At 41.8% G+C, this 19,887-nt stretch overlaps 1 protein-coding gene across 3 annotated transcripts in view; it reads left to right on the top strand.

Moving 5' to 3' along the window:
• The window catches only part of TMEM101 (transmembrane protein 101), a gene marked incomplete at its 5' end in the record, with an annotated part of 85,418 nt that overhangs the window by 6,945 nt on the left and 58,586 nt on the right, over nucleotides 1–19,887 (top strand). For 2 of the 3 annotated variants that reach the window (XM_081933142.1, XM_081933144.1), the window contains one exon: nucleotides 631–3,226. The exons of the other annotated variant lie outside the window; for it this stretch is intronic. In XM_081933142.1, the coding sequence (XP_081789268.1) occupies nucleotides 631–939 (309 nt within the window). In that variant the 3' untranslated portion in view covers nucleotides 940–3,226. Of the gene's footprint in view, nucleotides 1–630; nucleotides 3,227–19,887 lie in introns of those variants that run through there. 3 annotated transcript variants of the gene reach the window in all.

Genomic DNA, 19,887 nt, shown 5'->3' on the forward strand with positions numbered 1-19,887 from the left:
AAATAAATAATAAATAAATAAATAAATAAATAAATAAATAAATAAATAAATAATAAATAAATAAATAAATAAATAAATAAATAAATAAATAATAAATAAATAATAAATAAATAATAAATAAATAAATAAATAAATAATTCATTTCCAAAATTGTTTCTGTTGTTTCTGTCCAAAATTGTCTTTAGTTGAAATTGAGCAGGATCTAGTGTATACCTTGAAAAATGTAGTCAACCAACTACGGGAGAAAAGCCAAAAGAAAACCATGAATAGGTCTGAGCCTGAAAAAAAATAATCGGATGCAAACAATAAAAAGACACATTCATGTCCCCACTTGCAGTTTAATAAATCCAGTGTGGATTTCCTAACAGCCGCAATTGGAGAAATAGAAATTGCATGGGAGTTTATATCCATCTGCCAATAGGCATACACCTTATAGAAGTGTTAGGCTAAAGCAGGGGTGTCCAAATTTGGGAACTTTAAGACTTGTGGACTTCAACTCCCAGAATTCCCCAGCCAGCATTGGCTGGGGAATTCTGGGAGTTGAAGTCCACAAGTCTTAAAGTTCCCAAGTTTGGATACCCCTGGGCTAAAGATTACTCCTAAACCAACCTTCCCATTGATTCTTTTCAGGCCTACTCTCTTCAGCACAGCAAAGAAGATCGCCTGGCCTATCTTGGTGGTATCCTGGGTGGGGAGATCCTCCTACAGCTTCTCTTTGTTCTCTACGGTGTCCTTGCTCTGTCCTTTCTATCCGGTTATTACATCACCACAGCTGCTCAAATCCTGTCGGTAATTCTTCCTCTGGTCATCCTCTTCATTGATGGCAATCTTGGTTTTTGGCACGATTCTCGCAGAGTTGAATTCTGGAATCAAATGAAGTTGATTGGCCAAAACGTTGGGGTTTTTGGGGCCTCCATCATTTTGGCCACAGATGGCTGAGCATAACCCAGGGGACTTGAGGAACTGCTTGATTTCAGGCCAGGGAGAGGAGAAGACTTCCGGAGAAGGAACTGGGATGATTTTAAACAATTGCTTATTTATTTTTTGGTTTTACTGCATTGTTGAAACTCTTTGCTCTTTTCCACTGGCAGCTAAACGAACTTATATCCTTTCTTTATAATGCGGGGGCATTTCTATTTTTTTAATTTTATTCTTATCAAGGACAGTTCAACAGCTGTCCTATTTATTGAGCAATAGAAAGTGAAAGATTAATGTCTTTAATCACATCCGTGAGGGTTCAGGGTTTTGGTGTCCCCTAGTAGAATTTATTTGGATTTTTGTTTCCAGTCTTTCAGAAACTTAAAGAAAATTTGAACAAAATCTCCACTTGGTATGCTACTGGGCCTGAACAAAACTCCTGGGTTGAGTAGACAGATAGAGAGATTTTGAACCATTTTACTTTGGATTCAAGAGTATGGTTCTTATAGAATGTGCAGTTTTTATATCAAGTGGGGCTTCTGACCATTGATAATTCTCAAAGAGGCTAAGATAAATGCTAAAGTCTGTTTGCATTGGCTAACTTCTGCTCTGCTTGTATGAACACATTTGTGAAACTGTATTATACTCTCCCAGACAAGTGTGAAATCAGTGACCAATTGGGTAAATTATTATTTTATTTATAGTGGGTTTAGGAGTAAAGAGACTCCTAGTAAATGGAATATGTATATATTTAGTGCATTAGCTAAGAACTAAGAGCGCTTACTGCTGAAACTGGATGGTAAAAGGAAAGTTGGATTTTGTGTTAAATTCCTATAAGGCAGAACATTTAGAGTTGGATTCCAACTAGTTGCAAGTGGAGGAAAAGAAATTTGGATATAATTTTCCTTGATCTAGATGCCTCAGATTTTGTGATACTGGAACTAATCAGGGATGGACAATATTTGAAATGATAGATGATTGCGTCTCTGCCTCATGATTTTTAAAATTATATGTCTGTCCCATGATAGAAAATGATGGAGTGAATTTGCGGTCTGTGGTTTTATGCCTTTTTTAGGCAGAGAGAGAGAGATTGGAAGGCCCTTAACTCATCTATCCCCATACCTAAATGTTGAAACCCCCACTTTTAAGACTAATTTTAGCTCATTTTAAATACTTCCTTTTGGAGGAAGGTGAAAAGTGGAGAATGGAAGTGAAAGGAAAATGTTCTCAAAATGCCATTTTTTGCAGCATTTTGGAGAGTTTAAATGTAGGGGGAAGTGGGAGCAGTTTGTCTCCCAGAGGTATCAAAACTGGGAATATGTTAAAAACCTGGACTATGCCAAAATCTAGGCAAAATTGGCCTGTGAGATAGCAGTTTGGGGCCATTATGGGAGATGAGTCTTAAGGATGCAGGTGAGATTGAGAGGTCCATGAATCCATCACTTTTACCAAGAGCATATGAAAGACATAGAACCTCAGATCACAGACCCAGATTTATTTCTCTGTGAATAGTGAAGCAGTGGGGAATGAGATGAAAAATGAATGATACTGGATGGAATCAGGGAGTTTGGGGATTACATAATTTGGATCAGATAAGATTATGATACTGAAGACTGCAGGAATAGAAGAAGGGCTTTTCTCATACAATGAAGCTCTTCAAAATGTTAACCTCTAGAGGAGGTTTCTGCTTAACAAATATACTGATTTCCGCCCCCTCATTGTTAGATTATGTTACTAGAGGCACTAGAATCTCAAGTCAGTTAAAGCATAGGCTGCCATTGTACACGCTTAGCCACCTCCGCTCTGAATCCGGGTTTCTTTCAGTTGACCATATGTGATTCAGATACAGTAGCATCCATGTTCATAATAATGTTTATGCAGCTTTTCCTATCTCTGTAATTGCATTCTTCAGGCCAGAATACATTCAGACTACTTCTTTCCAGAACACGTTTCTGACAATAACCTTGTCTGAAATGTAATTTGCATCTGGAAAAATCCAGTGAGATATAAGGATGGAATATTTGTATTCAGAGGCTCTCAAGGAATTTAATATGCTACTCAGGAATCATTGGTTTAAAATCCCGCCCCATAATGGGTCTTTATATGTATTCACTCTCAAAGGAGAGATGCAGGAATTTGGAAAATGCTGCCATTCTGGAATCATAGCCTATTTCAGCTGTCTTAGCCATACACTATGTTGCCTTTTCCTCCTCATTGGCAGGCATCATTGATTTGCTGCATCTTCAGGATTTCCTAATACGTATTATGCATTTGGAAGTTTAAAGACAATAAACACACTTTTCTATTAGTGTATCTCTCTTTCTTTCCCTGTGGCTGTTTTGTTTCCTTTCTTAACAGTTAGCTGAACCCCAGTAGCCCAGTTAGCAATGCACCAACAATTGTATGATATAAAATTCTTCTAATGGAGCCCGCAAAAGGGTTACTTACAACTTAACAAGCCAGTTCCAATGGCCATCTCCTCGCTTTTGCACAGTTATGTGAGCATGTTTTAGCCATTGAACAACTGGCCCACATTTGCTGCCTTTTGCAATCTTTCATGGTCATTTGACCACAGTTTACTATATTTTGTTGAAAATTGGTGTTTACTTCCAGTTTTTGGCAAAAACAGTCCACTGTGAACAATTGGTTCACTTAAGCAGCAATGAAATTCACTTAATGACCTTGATATTCATTTTACAATTGCAGTAAATGTCATAAAATCAGATCTGAACACACGATTGATCCACTTTACAACCATCATGTTTATAACTGCATTGGGCAATTGACCAGTTGGCATCGCAGTGAGATGGATATGGGATAATGGAGCTCCAAGGAGGCTTCGCGAAATCCAGCCGATACCTCCTTGCCAGGAGTCCCTACGGGGCCGAAGCCACCCTGGAGAGGTGATGAAGAAAGGAGGGATGCTTTGCAGATCACGAGGAAACAGCAATTTTCTTGTTTGATCCAAAGAAAACTCTCCTGACTTTGGCAAGGCCGAAGTTGTGACAACTGGAATAAGAAGAATGTCAAGGGAAATTTCTCCCTGAGCTAATGAGGTCTTAGACCGACGGTTTTCCAAACAGCATATCTTCAAGAAAGCGAAAGTAAGATCCAGTAACAAGTCCTAATTTAAACACTTTTAATATGAAAATAAGAAAAAAAATATCTAATTGTTACATTTTGGCAAGAGCAGTTTGTCGCCCACCTTCTTGGCAGACGAACAGAAGATCAAAAGTGAAGAAGTTTCTGGAATGTGTGATGTATTATAAACGTGTTAAGCATGCGCAGTAAATCATTGCTGATAAGGGCCTATGACCTGTGCAATAAGTTTTCAGTAACTATTCAGTTCAGCTAGCAAACAATTAACGCAGTGACAAAGAATATGTGCTGGAACAAGTTGTGGGCAGTGGATTGAAACTGGGTGAGATAACTTTCAACTTCTACATTAGAGACTTAAAACCAAATAAAAGCACACTCAAAAAAATAAAAAAGATTCTCCAAAACATCAAGAAAGCGACGATTTATTACATGGAGAAAGATCACAGATCTAAAAGTGAAACAAACTATTAAGGGAAGATTGTGAAGCTTTAAAATAAAGAAAGACTCGACTGGGACTGTTAGTGTAAAAAAGGATTTAATTTGTGGATAATATTGTTTGATTATTGGAAGAATTTGTCTAAAGAAGGGAATTTTGCTTTTTATTTTTCCTACCCCCCCCCCCGAGTTTTACAGTCGTGATGGCGAACCTATGGCATGCATGCCAGAGGTGGCACGCAGAGCTCTCTGTGGGCACGTGTCGTTACCAACCGCACTTCCAGGTTCCATCATGCAGATATGCGCCAGCCAGCTGGTCTTCACACATGTACACGACGGAACCCAGAAGAGAGCAGCTGGCCACATGCGCATTTATGCAGCGAAACCGGAAGTGCAGCTGGCCAGCTGTTCTCTTCTGGGTTTCGGTGCTATGCTGCACACATGTGTGTGCATACAAACCCACACTTCTGTTAATCATCACTGTTTTATGGTGTTTAAAGTTGGATTTCAGAGTGGGGGTGCCATCTACTGGTCAAAGAAGATATGATATTAGTGTTTTATGGGAAGAATTACTGGAGATAAACACATTAATAACAAGGAAAATAGTGAAAGACAAACAAAACCTGGAAGGCTTTTTTATTTTGGTTCCACATCAACTGGAGTTTTGGCTGCATGGAAGTATTAGGGAGCTGTTTGAAGATTTTTAAGACAAGGTGGATTACAATTAACAAGAAACATCTTTGAAACTGCATATTTGACTTTATGCATTTGGGGAAATTTGGTGGGGAGAGAAACGGCAATTTGGGGCCCATTTGGACATTATCACTTTTGTTGCCAGCAGTGGCTGTGTGTTCCATTATTTTGAGGGGACAGCACATTTACACTGTTATACAAGCTGTATAGTCACTGCTTTATATTGTAGCAAGGTGACATTTCTTCAGTGTGGTCACATAAAAATATACTTAAATATTTACAAAATGTGAGGGGATGTACTCACTTCTTTGATATACCGTATAGTGGAGATATATTTTGGGTTTCTGCCCATAAAAAAGTAAATGCTCAAGAGGTTGTAATAACTTCCTGAAAAGTTTGGGATCTTTTACCTCAGAAAAATGGACACAAGGGAGAATAACAGCAGCAATATATTAAATTTATATGCCACCCAACTTTCAGTGATCAAAAATCAAAGAAATTACAATAAAACCGGTAAAACTTAGAAAGGATAGAAGATAGCAAGCTTGACTAGCAAGGGGTCACGCTCTCCCACGCCAAAGGATTGGATGAAGAGACAGATCTTCATGGCTCTTCTAAACAATGGCAGAGTAGGGGGCCACCTGGATCTCTGAGGGAGCCTTATTCCAGAGGGCAGGTGCTGCTACTGAGAAGAAAACGGGTGGGTTCTGGCAGTCACTACTGCCGATTCACTCGTGGTCGTGCCGTGTGCACACTTGATGCATGCACACTCTTGATGCACAAGGCGCACATGCGCATTGCAATAAAAATTGCTCTGTGTATGCACAGGAGGAAAAACCAAGATGGTGTGCTGTAGGCGCCGCCCGGAGAACTGGTTCGGGGGCATGGCAGGCCTGGGTTGCTGTCGGTTCCAGAGACCCAGGCTGCACTAGGGGTTTGGCTGAACCAGTCCGAATCGGTAGGAACCCACCAGTGGAAGACACCCTTTTGAAATTCTAATAAATAATTAACCAAAGGAACCGGGAACACACCAACCCTGCAGAATCAAATTGGCTGGGCAGATACTGTAGGAGACTGGCAATAAGACCCTTTAGCACCTTGAATCGCATCAACTGCAAACTGGCAACCAGTATAGCTCATGAAGCTGAAGCTTTACATGGGCATATTGAGGCTAGAGACTACTCACTAGTGAGTGAGAGACTATCACAACCTGCACCACTGTATTCTGGACCAGTTAGAGCAGTGGTCGGCAAACCGAGGCTAGTGAGCCACATGCGGCTCTTTGGCCCCTTGAGTGTGGCTCTTCCCCCACCGCTGTGCCACCTCACGTTCCTTGTCCGGGAAGACAAGGAACGTGAGGGGGACCCCGCCCCCTGAGGATGGCCTCCAGAGTCATCGCCGGCCGTGCAGAGCCTCGCCACTGCTCTATGCCGTGGAAAACATAGGCGAGCGCGCACAGCCCGTACAATTACAGTCTCGGAGACTTCATAACAGCAGGAACTCACCTGGGCTTCTGCAGAAGCTTCCCTCCGAAGCCCTCCGAGGGAGGAAGGGCCAGTTGGGAGAGGGGCTCCGGGCTGTAATTGTGCGGGGCATGCGCACACCTATGTTTTCCATGGAGTGGGGCCGCGGCTGGAAGATGAGAAACGCAGACAGACAGAGAGAGGCACAGAGAGAGACAGAGAGAGGGGGGAGGGAGAGACAGAGAGAGACACAGAGTGAGTGAGTGAGTGAGTGAGTGAGTGAGCGAGAGACAGACACACATACATACACAGTGAGTGAGTGAGTGAGAGACAGACAGACATACAGTGAGTGATTGAGTGAGTGAGAGACAGACAGACAGACACACACAGAGTGACAGAGAGGAAGGGAGGGGAGAGAGACAGAGGGAGAGAGACTGACAGACACAGAGAGACAGAGAGGGGGAGGGACAGAGGGAGAGACAGAGAGAGACACACAGAGTGAGTGAGTGATTGAGTGAGTGAGAGACAGACACATACACACACAGTGAGTGATTGCGTGAATGAGAGACAGACACACATACACACACAGTGAGTGATTGAGTGAATGAGAGACAGACACACATACACACACAGTGAGTGATTAAGTGAGTGAGTGAGAGACAGACAGACACACACAGAGTGACAGAGAGAGGAAGGGAGGGGAGAGAGACAGAGAGGGAGAGAGACTGACAGACACAGAGAGACAGAGAGAGGGGGAAGGGAGAGAGGGAGAGACAGAGAGAGACACAGTGAGTGAGTGAGTGATTGAGTGAGTGAGAGACAGACAAACATACACGCACAGTGAGTGATTGAGTGAGTGAGAGACAGACAGACATACACAGTGAGTGATTAAGTGAGTGAGTGAGAGACAGACAGACACACAGAGTGACAGAGAGAGGAAGGGAGGGGAGAGAGACAGAGAGGGAGAGAGACTGACAGACACAGAGAGAGACAGAGAGAGGGGGGAGGGAGAGAGGGAGAGACAGACAGAGAGAGACACAGAGTGAGTGAGTGATTGAGTGAGTGAGATACAGACACATACACCCACAGTGAGTGATTGAGTGAGTGAGAAACAGACACATACACACACAGAGTGATTAAGTGAGTGAGTGAGTGAGAGACAGACAGACACACACACACACACACACACAGAATGACAGAGAGAGGAAGGGAGGGGAGAGAGACAGAGGGAGAGAGACAGACAGACAGAGACACACGGACAGTGAGTGAGAGACACACTGAGTGACAGAGATGGGGGAGGGAGGAGATATATATATATAGAGAGAGAGAGAGACAGACAGATAGAGAGAGAATGACAAAGACAGAGGGAGAGAGGACAAACACACACACACATACAGACAGACAGGCACACACACTCAGAGACAGAGACAGAAAGAGAAAGAGAAAGAAAGAAAAAAGAGAAAAAGTAAGAAAAAGAAAGTGAGAGAGTTGAAAGAAAGAAAGAAAGAAAGAAAGAAAAAGAAAGAACTTTTGAGCCGAAAATTTTGGTTGCTAAGCAAGAATGTCGTTAAATGAGTTTCACCACATTTTCCAAGTTGGCCATGCCCACCCAGTCATATGATCGCCGAGCCACTCCCACAAAACAGGCCACACCTTCTTTTGGCTCTCAAAAGAAATTTCAAATGTTGTACTGTTGATATTTGGCTCTGTTGACTAATGAGTTTGCCGACCACTGAGTTAGAGCTTCTGAGTAGTCTTCAAGGGCAGCCCCAAATGGAGCAGTTTGCAGTTGTCAGGCCATAAGGTGTGTCTGATAGTGAGCTATGCATGGTGTAGAAAAAATGGATTACATGATGATGCTAAATGGTGAGAGACAAGTAGACAAAGACAAAACACGTAGTTATATAATGAACAGGGAAACATTGGAAATTGCAAAAATAAAATAGAATGAGAGTTTTATCTCCGTAAATTTGTAACTATTATATTTGTACAGTATTATGGCTGAATGCCTTTTAATACTAGTTTTTGGAAAACAGGATATTGCTCTGCTTAACGTCTCCTCATAGGCTTTTCAAGGCTAACAAAGATGCTGGACTTGATAAGACTTTTGTCTGTTCCTGTAAGACACATCTTGTTTTTTATGAGTCATTTTATTTATTTATTTATTTATTTCATCAAGCATGTATTAGATAACATATATACTGTATTTTTCAGAATATAAGACGCACTGGAGTATAAGACACACCAAGGTTTTGAAGAGGCAAATTAAAAAAGAAAAGTGTTTTGAACTCTCCAAACCTCCCCAAAATGGCCTTTTTTTCCCAAAATAAGGCATGAATAGCCTTTAGGGGGCTTGCAGACTGCTACTGCCCCCCCCAAATGAGCAAAAAACAGCCCATTTTTCACGAAAACGAGCCTGTTTTTTGTAAAAAAAAATGCATGCATAGCCTTTAGGAGGCTTATGTACTCCTGGAGGCCTGGGGAGGGGGAAAAATTGAGCAATAAACGGCCCATTTTTCATTCATTTCTGCCCTCCCCAGCCCCCAAGAGCTCTCTGAAAGTCTTCTACAGGCTCTGCATGGCCATTTTGGTGAAGCGGGTGGGGTTTCGGGAGGTAAAAAATGCTGTATTCAGTGTATAAGACACCCAGATTTTCAGCCTCTTTTTTGAGGGAAAAAGGTGCGTATTATACTCTGAAAAACACATGATTATGAATACATGAAATGGATACGAATAAATGGGGACAGTAGGACAGGGACGGTAGGCACGTTGGTGCGCTTATGCACGCTTCTTACAGACCTCGTAGGAATGGGGTGAGGTCAACAGTAGACAGTCTAAGGTTAAAGTTTTGGGGGTTTGGGGAAGAAACCACAGAGTCAGATAGTGCATTCCAGGCATTGACCACTCTGTTGCTGAAGTCGTATTTTCTGCAATTGAGTTTGGTACGGTTTACCTTTAAGTTTGTATCTATAGTGTGCTTGTGTATTGTTGTGGTTGAAGCTGAAATAGTCATTGACAGGTAGTATGTTGTAGCAGATAATTTTATGTACTGCATCAGCTTAGTTTTGTATCTCTGCCTAGAAGTGAAATGAGTCATCATCAGAATATTTCCATGCCTCAAAATTTAAAGTAATATACAAAAATAGTCCAACCTGGCTGGTCTTCCTTTTTTTAATGTAATGACTTAGGGTATACATTGGATTACAAATTCTTTTCAAATGCTGTGCTTCAGCTAAATCAGTATGAATTTGGCTGCTTTTTGCTGATAGCTTCTTGGAATTTCATGCAATTTTAGACAATGACCACTAGATGCCCTTCTTACCTAGTTGTATAAATAGATTTTTCCTTCTTTCTCTCTTTCTCTTCAGCTCTCCATTTAGTTTTCTTAGCAGAGGTACAGAATCGGTTCTCCACTACCTTCTGATATGTTTTTAAACTTCCCAGAATCCAAATCTAATCTGCATTCATCACAATTAGTGAACATTATAATGAAATCTAAATTTTCTGGATCTCCATACAATGGATTTCACGCAGAGATTTAAATAATTTAACAACAGGTTCTCTACCCTAATGATTTCTTCCAACAACCAGTTCACCAAACTGCTCAGAAGGTTAACAACCGGTTCTCCCAAAGTGGCGAGAACTGCCTGAATCCCACCACTAATTTTACATGATATTAAACCTTAGTGGCCAACAGATTTTTCTCCAGGAAGGTCAGTGCCGTACCTGGTCCTTCTGGTTTTTCAAGGAGTGACAGTTCGGACCTGTTCGTGCAAACCGGTAGCTCCGACAATCAGCTGGGAGCGAACCAGTTCGTTCTGTTCGCTCTGACAATCAAGTGGGCCCGACCACCCACCCCTGTTCTTAACTGACCTATATCTTCTCAGCAGAGTGGATTGCCATGTCTCAGCTGTTTTCCTCCCCAACAGTAATGCAGAAGGAAAGTTGTCTCCAACGACCAATGAACCAGTAGGATCCCACCATTGCCACTGTAACTGAGTCCATCCACATTGCTGCTTCTTCTCTTTCTTTCCACTTTCAGTAACACACAACAGATAAAATTATGCTGGATTTATGTCAGTTGGGTAATGATATCACTGAGCAAATGATGTACATAGATTATTAGCATTATGAGACTATTAATCAAGTGATGCAATCCATGTCACTTGTGTATTCCCCCAATGACACCGGGGTGCCTTTCCCCTTTCTGGGGCAAAAAAGAAAAAAAAAAGCCCAGTTCCCTAGCCTTCCAGAGCTTTCTCTGTGATTGATAGGCAGGAAAGCTCTCCTGGTGCTGGAGAAGACTCCTGCAAGTCCCTTGGACTGCAAGGCGATCAAACCGGTCAGTCCTAGAGTAGATCAACCCTGATTGCTCTTTAGAAGGCCAGATCCTGAAGATGAAACTCAAGTACTTTGGCCACCTAATGAGCAGGAAGGTCTCACTGGAGAAGAGCCTATTGCTGGGAAAGATTGAGGGCAAAAGAAGAAAGGGACGACAGAGAGTGAGGTGGCTGTTTGTAGTCACCGAAGCAATAGGCGTGAGCTTAAATGGACTCCAGAGGATGGTAGAGGACAGGAAGGCCTGGAGGAATATTGTCCATAGGGTTGTGATGGGTCGGACACAACTTTGCAACTAACAACAACAACAATAACAACAAAGCTCTCATGTCAAAGCTGTTGCCTGCATAAAAAAGACAGCTTCAGGTGGAGTTTTCCAAAACCCTTCCCTTGTTTACTGTTCTTCCTTCCCTGGAAAAGCACATTTCTTTAATAAACAAAATTTTAAAAAGGTGGGAGAGACAGACTTGTTGATCTCTCCCCCCCCTCCAATAATCAGGTGCTAAAACTAAACTTTCCCCCTCTGATTTCCAATCTTTATCTCTTTTAAAACCTTACCTTGACTCCAAGCTGTAGAGTAAGCGAACCGAGCAAACAAAAAGAAAAATCTTTCTATGACTTTTTCCTTAAAATTGGAGGGGGAAAAACTTAGCTGACTTAGTGCAACAAAATGGAGAATGCTGGGACTATTTGTAGAACCCAGTTAGTACTTAAAAGCTAGAGTAGACTGTAGACTGAGTCTTATGTAGTTTAGGTGTGTTGATTGTAATTTTGAACCATTGTTAAGTGGACTGTTATTTCTCAAGACTATCTGTGTCACCTTGGACTCATGGCTACCCATGGCCAGGTGCCGGTGGTAGTGGTCATTGTATAGTTCATATTTAATATTCCAGCTGTGGTCATTTCTTGGGCAGGAATATCTGGCTACTTATACTTTTATCATAATTTCTGCACTATTTTCTGCAAGGGGCTGCCTTTAAAGTCTACTTGGTATCAGATGATCCAAAATTCAGCAACCTGATGCTGATGACTGATATTCCATAATCATAAGCCTAGACTGGTTACTTCTGTAATGTTTGTAAGTGCAATTCAACATACTACCCTGTTTCCCCAAAAATAAGACCTCCCCAGATAATAAGCCCAATTGGGCTTTTGAGTGCATGCATTAAAATAAGCCTTCCCCAAAAATAAGCCCTCCCTGAAAATATTGCAACACAGTAGAAGCCACGAGGTGACCATGCTCACCGCCTCCCGCATCTCAAAAATAATAATATCTCCCTGAAAATAAGGCCAAGTGCTTGTTTCGGGGGTGAAAAGAAAATAAGACCCTGTCTTATTTTCGGAGAAACATGGTAGTTTTGGCTTAAAGAATTATTATTTCTTGGCACTAAAATAACCTGCAGGTTGAACTTCTCTGGTGATCATCAAAGCCAGAAAAGTTGGGGAACTCCGTATTATATATATTTTTCCTGTGAGTCATTGACCCTCTTTGAATTCTCAATAATATAATTATCATAGGCTGAGCCAAAGTTAAACCAAAATCTTGTGTATATAGAAAGTAATTTAGGGAGCATAGAATTAATGCATTCGTACCACCTACTTTTAACAGATTAACAGAGTTGGAAGGGATCATCTAGTCCAACCTTCTCCCCGCCCAAGCAAGAGACTCTACACCATTTCTGACGAATGGCAGTCCAGTCTCTTCCTGAAAGTCTCAAATGATTAAGTTCCCACAACTTCTGAAGGCAAGCTGTTCCATTGGTTGATTGTCTTAACTGTCATTTCTAGGTTGAATCTTTCCTTGGTGTTTCCATCCATTATTCCTTGTGTGGCCTTCAGGTCCTTTGGAAAATAGCTTGACCCCCTCCTCTCTGTGGCATCCCCTCAAATATTTGCTTGCATACAACTGCTATAATCTAATATGTAGTTTAGGTCTAAAGCATGCCTAATTATCCAAGATCTGTGAAGTAGAGTTAGTATAAATATGGACAAAGGACCCTTTATGTCAAGAACTATGAATTGAGTTGTCGTTGTAGAAATCAACATCACACTGCATCACACATTAGCCTAGTTCACATCAGACAGAAAAGAAATACATTTGGCTCCACGTTTCTATGCAGACCTCAATTTATTCTAATTTGAGCCAAATTGAAGTCTCAGTTCACTGTGTCCTAGTGTTTCTTGCTAGGACAAGAGACAGAGCATTTCACTGGGATTTGAAATGCATATCATACTTTTTGAAGCACTCATAAATAGGCACCTTCCGCTCACTGATTTCGCTTTTAAGAACCTCATCAATCCCAGGTTTAATGATAACAGGACAGCAGGGACACTGCTAATCAATCAGCTGAGAGACATAATATTATAAACTCTTTGAAGCGGCTGCTGCATCCTTTCTCTACATGCTGGAAATGGAAGATGACACTTGTTGTCCAGATGCTCTTTGTTTTTATCTTGTTGGAAATATTAATTGCTTCTGCAAATAAAATCTATTTGCTTATTTTCAAGTGAATTATTTTTTAAAAAACAGGTTCCCCAAGAGGTAGCTTTGAATCTAGGAAAACAACATTCATTCCTTTTCTCCTCCACCTCTCTTATTATTTGCTTCCCAGTAAACTTAACCTCTTGTGCTATTACCAACCTTTCTTCTAGGACTAGAGCAGTGGTTCCCAAACTTTTTCAGTCCACCGCCCCCTTGGTGCTACAAACTGATCCTAAGTGCCCCCACCCAATGGAGGAATTTATTTATTTTTACTACCGGTTCTGTGGGCGTGGCTTGGTGGGCATGGCTGGGGGGGTGTCATGTGACTGGGCGGTTTGCACGACGGAAGGAAAATAGTAACAGTAAAATTCAAAACTGCAACAATTAATTGCACATTTATTCAAAATCCAATTTAAAAACCTTTTTAGTTAATGTTAATTCAACAAAATTGTTGAACATGATCCAGTGATACCAGGTTTTCAAAGTCTGATAGTCATTTATCAAGGACCTTAGTAACTAGTAACTTAGTAAACTCAGTAAAATTTAGTAACTACTTCACTGTTCAATAAATCCTTAATGTGATGGATGGGCTTGATGAAGTGATACCAGTTTCCCAATGTCTGGTTTTAAGTCACTTAGCAGGAGTCTTAAATCACCGCGTTCAGTAATCTGGAGTCAATTTCTTTGCTTGGAGAGAAGTTGGATGACCACACTGAAGCCATGTTCCACCAAATATGATGTTGGAAATGCAACAAGGAGCTTCTTAACCACTGTCCATAGTGCAGGATAGCGATCAGAAATTTTTTTCTGTAACCAAAACTCTTGGTACTATTTCTTAAACTTTGGCTTCAGCCCAACGTCATTTTGCAGCTCTATGAGTTGTTCCTCCACTACCCCATCTTCCTCAGTATCTGAAAATGGATTTATCACCCAATCTGGAATTTCCATCAAAAGAAGATCCTGATATCATCCAGACATCTACGTCTTAGAATGTCAGAGAAACAACTTTAGCTGGATAGTCACATCCCTGCAATAATATCATTGTAATTTTCAGTGTCATTAATTTCCACAATATCAACACTAGCTTTGCTACTAACCCCTTCCAAACCATCTGCATAGCCTTTAAGATTTGGTGGTCTAAATATCAAAAACGGTTGACTCATATCATACATCTAAGCAAAACTGAAGTACAATCTATTTTTCCTTTTTATTTAAAAAAATCTCAATTTTAAGATTTGTATTACTGTTTTCATCCAGTCCCCATCCAAAAATGGCAAGAAACTCTGGAGTCATTTTTTTAAGCAACCATGGACAGATAATTGCTTATACTTGCCTTAATATTATTGGCCAAGTTTCTTATTGGCTATGCTAACCAAGAGGAACACTGGTCATTGTTAACCCTGCTGCAAAATTTATGTGTGCACATATCCACACATACAGAGGCATACAATATACTCTTATCTCCTTCAGATTGCCAATTATTTTGCACGACACAAACATTCTGCCTTTAAATGCTTACGTGGTTTCAATGGCTAAACTTCTGCTTGCCGAACCAACTATTCAAAACCAGTAATTTTGCAAGGGGAGGGAATGGGAATGGGCATATTTCAAAAACTAAACACATATCCTAAAAGAAAATCCACCTGCGACCAGCATTGAGTGGAGCTTTTATAAACTTTAGATTAGAATAAATGAGCTGGAAGGGACCTTGGAGGTCTTCTGGTCCAGCCCGCTGCTCAAGCAGGAGAACCTATACCAGAGGTCTTCAAACCTGGCAACTTTAAGACTTGTGGACTTCAACTCCCAAAATTCTCCAGACAGTTATGGACTTCAACTCCCAGCTATGCTGGCTGGAGAATTGTGGGAGTTGAAGTCTACAAGTCTTAAATTTGCCAAGTATGAGGACTCCTGACCTATACTATAGTAGTATATACATATAGTATACTATACCTATATCAAAGAAACCCCCCTTGAGTTTTCCAAGGCTAGAAATGGAAGATTGCAATGCGAGCTCCCTCCTGGTAATCCAACCCCCCCTAACCAAAATCCACACCACCAAGAGAGAGCGACCGCACTTCCGCTCATCACCCCCTCCCCCCAGTTACTTTTACCCAGCAGCATCTCCATGCAAAGGAAAAGGATGGCACAAAATATGTGAACGTTTTTTAAACCAGTGGCAAAGAGCTCTCTCGCAAGCTGAACTATAATTCGATTGGTGGGGTTTCCCCCCCTAACAACACCATGCACGATCTCCCCACCCACGTACCATTTTAAAACATATTTTCATAAGCCAAGCCAGTCAGTTAAGTCGCTGGCGATGTTGGGGGACGGGTGATTGAAGTGGTGCACGCCCCTCTCCTGGGAGGAAGGCAGTGATTGGAGGGGAGGGAAACCCGCTGCTATTTCCAGGTTTGTTTGGGTAATTTCGTCCTTCTGCCCGCGCCGATGAGCTTTAAACAGTTCATCTTCTGCTCGGCAAGTTTCTCCTTTTCATCCGAGAATTAGCTAAGGGGAAGTTACCAACCTAAGGGGCGACGCCCTCTGCAGCCAACACAATACATTATCTTTTTTCCCACTCTAGTAACACCCCCCTGCCGCCCCCCTTGCCTCTTAGCTCCCCTCTAAGTCATCCCACTGCCCCCCAGAAGGTGGTACTGCCCACTTTGGGAACCACTGGACTAGAGCAACAGTTTTCTTCATAATTTCCCCTTCCAGATTATTGGATCAGTGATGGGTTCCTAGCGGTTTACACTGGTTCAGTGGAACTGGTAATGGAAATGGCAACTGTGTCTCCGAACCAGTAGGGATGGCATGCTCACCATGCCCCCGAACTGGTTCTCTGGTTGCCACGACATCTTTTTTTCATCTTTTAAAATATTCTGCACATGTGCAGACCTATTTATAGACAACTGCACACATGCACACGTAAAATCGCGCACACACCGAAATGGCAGTAATTCCGGAAAAAACCCACCCCTGTATTGGATGTCATTTCCCAGAGTTCCTAAGTCAGTATGTCCCTTACGGTTTAAAAAAAAACACTCAAGAAAACAACTGCTTGCAGAAAGCTGAGCCACGAAAGAGAAAAAAGTGGCCACACTTCTGTTTGTTGAGTGTTTGTCAGTCCTGGGAGCTTTCAGAGGGACTGCAACTCCCAGAATTCCCAATATAAAAAGCGGGCTGCGGAATTCTGGGAGTTGGAGTCCACCCATCTGAAAGCTGCCCACATTGAGAAATGCTGAGTTTACATGAAAGACTTCAGTTCAGGTACATATTAATAGAACTGGTTTGACATTGAGAATCTATAACAGTGATGGCGAACCTTTTTCATCTCGAGTGCCAAAAGCATGCCTACCTCCATAATTTAATGTCCCCCACACCATGCCCCCTGCGCATGCCCACGTGACACCCCTCCTTGGTGCCCTGCACATGGCTTTCTTGGAGCCTGGGAAAGGCAAAAAATGGCCCAACATGTAAACCAGAAATTTGGGAATTTCTGTTCCCGAACTTCTGGTTTGCGAGTTGGGCAGTTTTTCACCCTCCAGAGCCTTCAGGGAAGACTCCGGAGGGCGAAAAACACCCGAAAATCAAGGCCGAAAATCAGCTGGCTAGCACACGCATGCACGCTGGAGCTGACAGAGCAACGTCTTGCGTGCTCTCAGAAATGGCTCCACGTGCCACCTCTGGCACGCGTGTGTAGGTTCACCATCACAGATCTATAAGGTTCATGTAGTTTCCTACAATAGAGTACTGTTGGATATTCAAATGACCAGGCTTAGCTTTATTTGCTTACACTGAATTTGGAATAGTGGCTAAGGAGGGAAACTATGCAATCAAAACAACATTTATTTGAATTAATATTGTGACAGGTAGCAACTTGACTGGATATAGTTCTGAAATGGTGTTTGAGCCTAAATCATGGCAATGAAATTAAAAAAATAATAATTCTAATTATGATTTATACTGTTTTATATTTAAATGCTTTATTTTATACTGGTCAGAGTCCTCCTTTGAGGGAAACGAGTGGCTTAGAAATATAGATAATATAAAAAATAAATGAATAAAGATAATGAAGCATTATCTGCCATATCCAGTTCCTGAAACAATTTATCATATTTTTTTAATCTCTGGTCTCCTAATCATCTTTGTTGCTCTTCTCTGCATCCTTTCTTAGGTCTCAACACTTTTTTGTACCATGGTGACCAAATCTGGATTCAATATTCCAAGTGTGGCCTTACCAAAGCAGTACTATCACTTCATATGATCTTGATGAAGTCTACTGCTTCCAAACTAATAGATATTATGGGGAAAAATGATTATAGACAAGGTGTCCTATCAGACTGCACTTAAAGTGTGCAGAATGGACGGTGGTAGGATTCAACCCACTTAACAACCGGTTTGCAGAAAATGTGAGTGGGCACACATGGATGTGTGCATGCCTTCCACACTTGCGCAGCTTCCGCCAGGCAGCAAGGATTGACTGAGCAGTCTTTCGGGAAAGCATGCAGATAGAGAAGCAACAGCCATGTTGAATGCTGCTTCTCTGTACTGCCCGCTTTCCGAATGGGACTTAGAGGAAAGTGGCAGCTCACAGCTGCTAAATTGCACAAGAGATGCTCTCTCGCCCAGCAAGAGCAGCAGCGGAGAGAAGCAACTGCTGACCTGGAGACCACATGGAGCATCTCCGCGAGCAACTGGGCCTCGGCAAGGAATGGTTGCAAGATCTCCGCTGCAGCGCTTTAGGTAGGAACTGTCTGGTAGTTTGAGGCCTGAGGGGAGCAGCAGCATATGGGCAGAGGCCCGGGGCAAGGCTGGAGCTGGGGAATGGCACATTCCCCAACCGAGTTGAGGTGGGTGGGGAGTGGGCAATGGCTCTGGGGCAAGGCCGGAGCCAGGGAATGGCTTGTCCCTTGGTCCCAACCTGAAGTGAAGGGCAAGTGGGCAGCATGCTTACCTTTGGTGAGCAGAGCAGGTGAGGCACAGAGATTAGCTGGATGGTCTGGACCACATGGTGAAGGGAAGATAATATATAGGGGTGGGTGGGGCTAGCCCGTGGTTGATTTTACTGGTTCTGTGAACTGCACAAAATCATAACAACCTGTTTGCCCGAACTGGTCCAAACCAGCTGAATCTCACCCCTGAAATGGACAATTCTGTTAACTTCCCTGCCCTTATTGTGATGGTGGATTAAATTGAACAAACCCTCTTCAGAGTGATGTAGTCTGTTTTTTGAAGTGCTGGGCAACAAAGGATTCTTATGTGTTGCTATGAGAAATTTGGGAAACATTTTGGAGACAGAATTGCTCAAACTTGCTCAGACCTTGATTCAACACCGGCAGGATCCAAGGAGACAATTCGAGCAATGTTTTATGTCTTATTGTGATAGGGTGAGCTCTGGAATGGATTTAAGCTCCACTAATTCCTATAGGAAACTGGTGGAGGAATGAGTGATGCTTTTGGGTTGGCCCTAGCAACCTTGAAAGAGGTGATGGTATGTACGAGGGATCCTTGGCGCTGTCTGAGCTTGGCTGTTTTCTTGCAGGCGGTTCTTGCATCACTCATGTTTCCTTGCATCAGTGCTAGTGACTAGCACTGATGATGTTACCTGGTTTGGGTAATAAAATTTCTGCAACAAAGCAATCAAGCACAGAGGGCACCCCTCATTTCAATCCTGAGCTATAAATATTCTCCTTTATAGGTGATGGAATATCCCCCATTAAAAAGCCTATCCTGATTCCATCCATAATTGAACAATCTCCAATCTATCTGTTTGGGGAAAGACTGTGGAGGAAACTGTGGGGGCTACAATTGCAGAGTGTCCTAGAAGAAATGAAATATTTAAATCCAGTCAATCCATCCTTCATTACAGCCAATGACTTGAATTCTGCTTAGACGAGACAGAAATTAAAACTTACAAAATGTACAAAGATAAGAATAAACATTAACTAAACAATCATTATGAATACAGCAGGTTTTACAAAAAAAAAATTGGGCCAACTGCAAAGTAGTTAAGTGATATTGATCAGGTAACAACTCTATACAAAATGAATCTAAATGGTCCAGAAATGTAATTACTGTAATAAGGGGAATATAAAACTTAACCATATGCTTTTGTAAAGTGGGCAGTACAACAATATATAAAATTACATTTCAAACATAAGGACAACTAGAAGTCTGTTGATGATATTCAGATAAATTTCCATTTCAGGTTGCAATGTAGTATAGTATTTTTCAAACTCAGCAACTTTAAGATGGGTAGACTTCTACTCCTAGAATTCCCAATATAGCATATTGGTTTGGGAATTCTGGGAGCTGAGGTCTATCCATCTTGACCTGGTGGATGTATGGATGTGAACAAACAAACTGAAACTGAATCCCAGCAAGACATGACTGCCGTTTGTCCAGAAAATATCTGGTTCTCATCTATTTCAACCATGGCTCTAGAATAGAATAAGATCA

The sequence above is a fragment of the Natrix helvetica genome (genome assembly GCF_964273705.1).
Source record: "Natrix helvetica genome assembly, chromosome: Z".
Lineage (NCBI taxonomy): Eukaryota > Metazoa > Chordata > Lepidosauria > Squamata > Natricidae > Natrix > Natrix helvetica.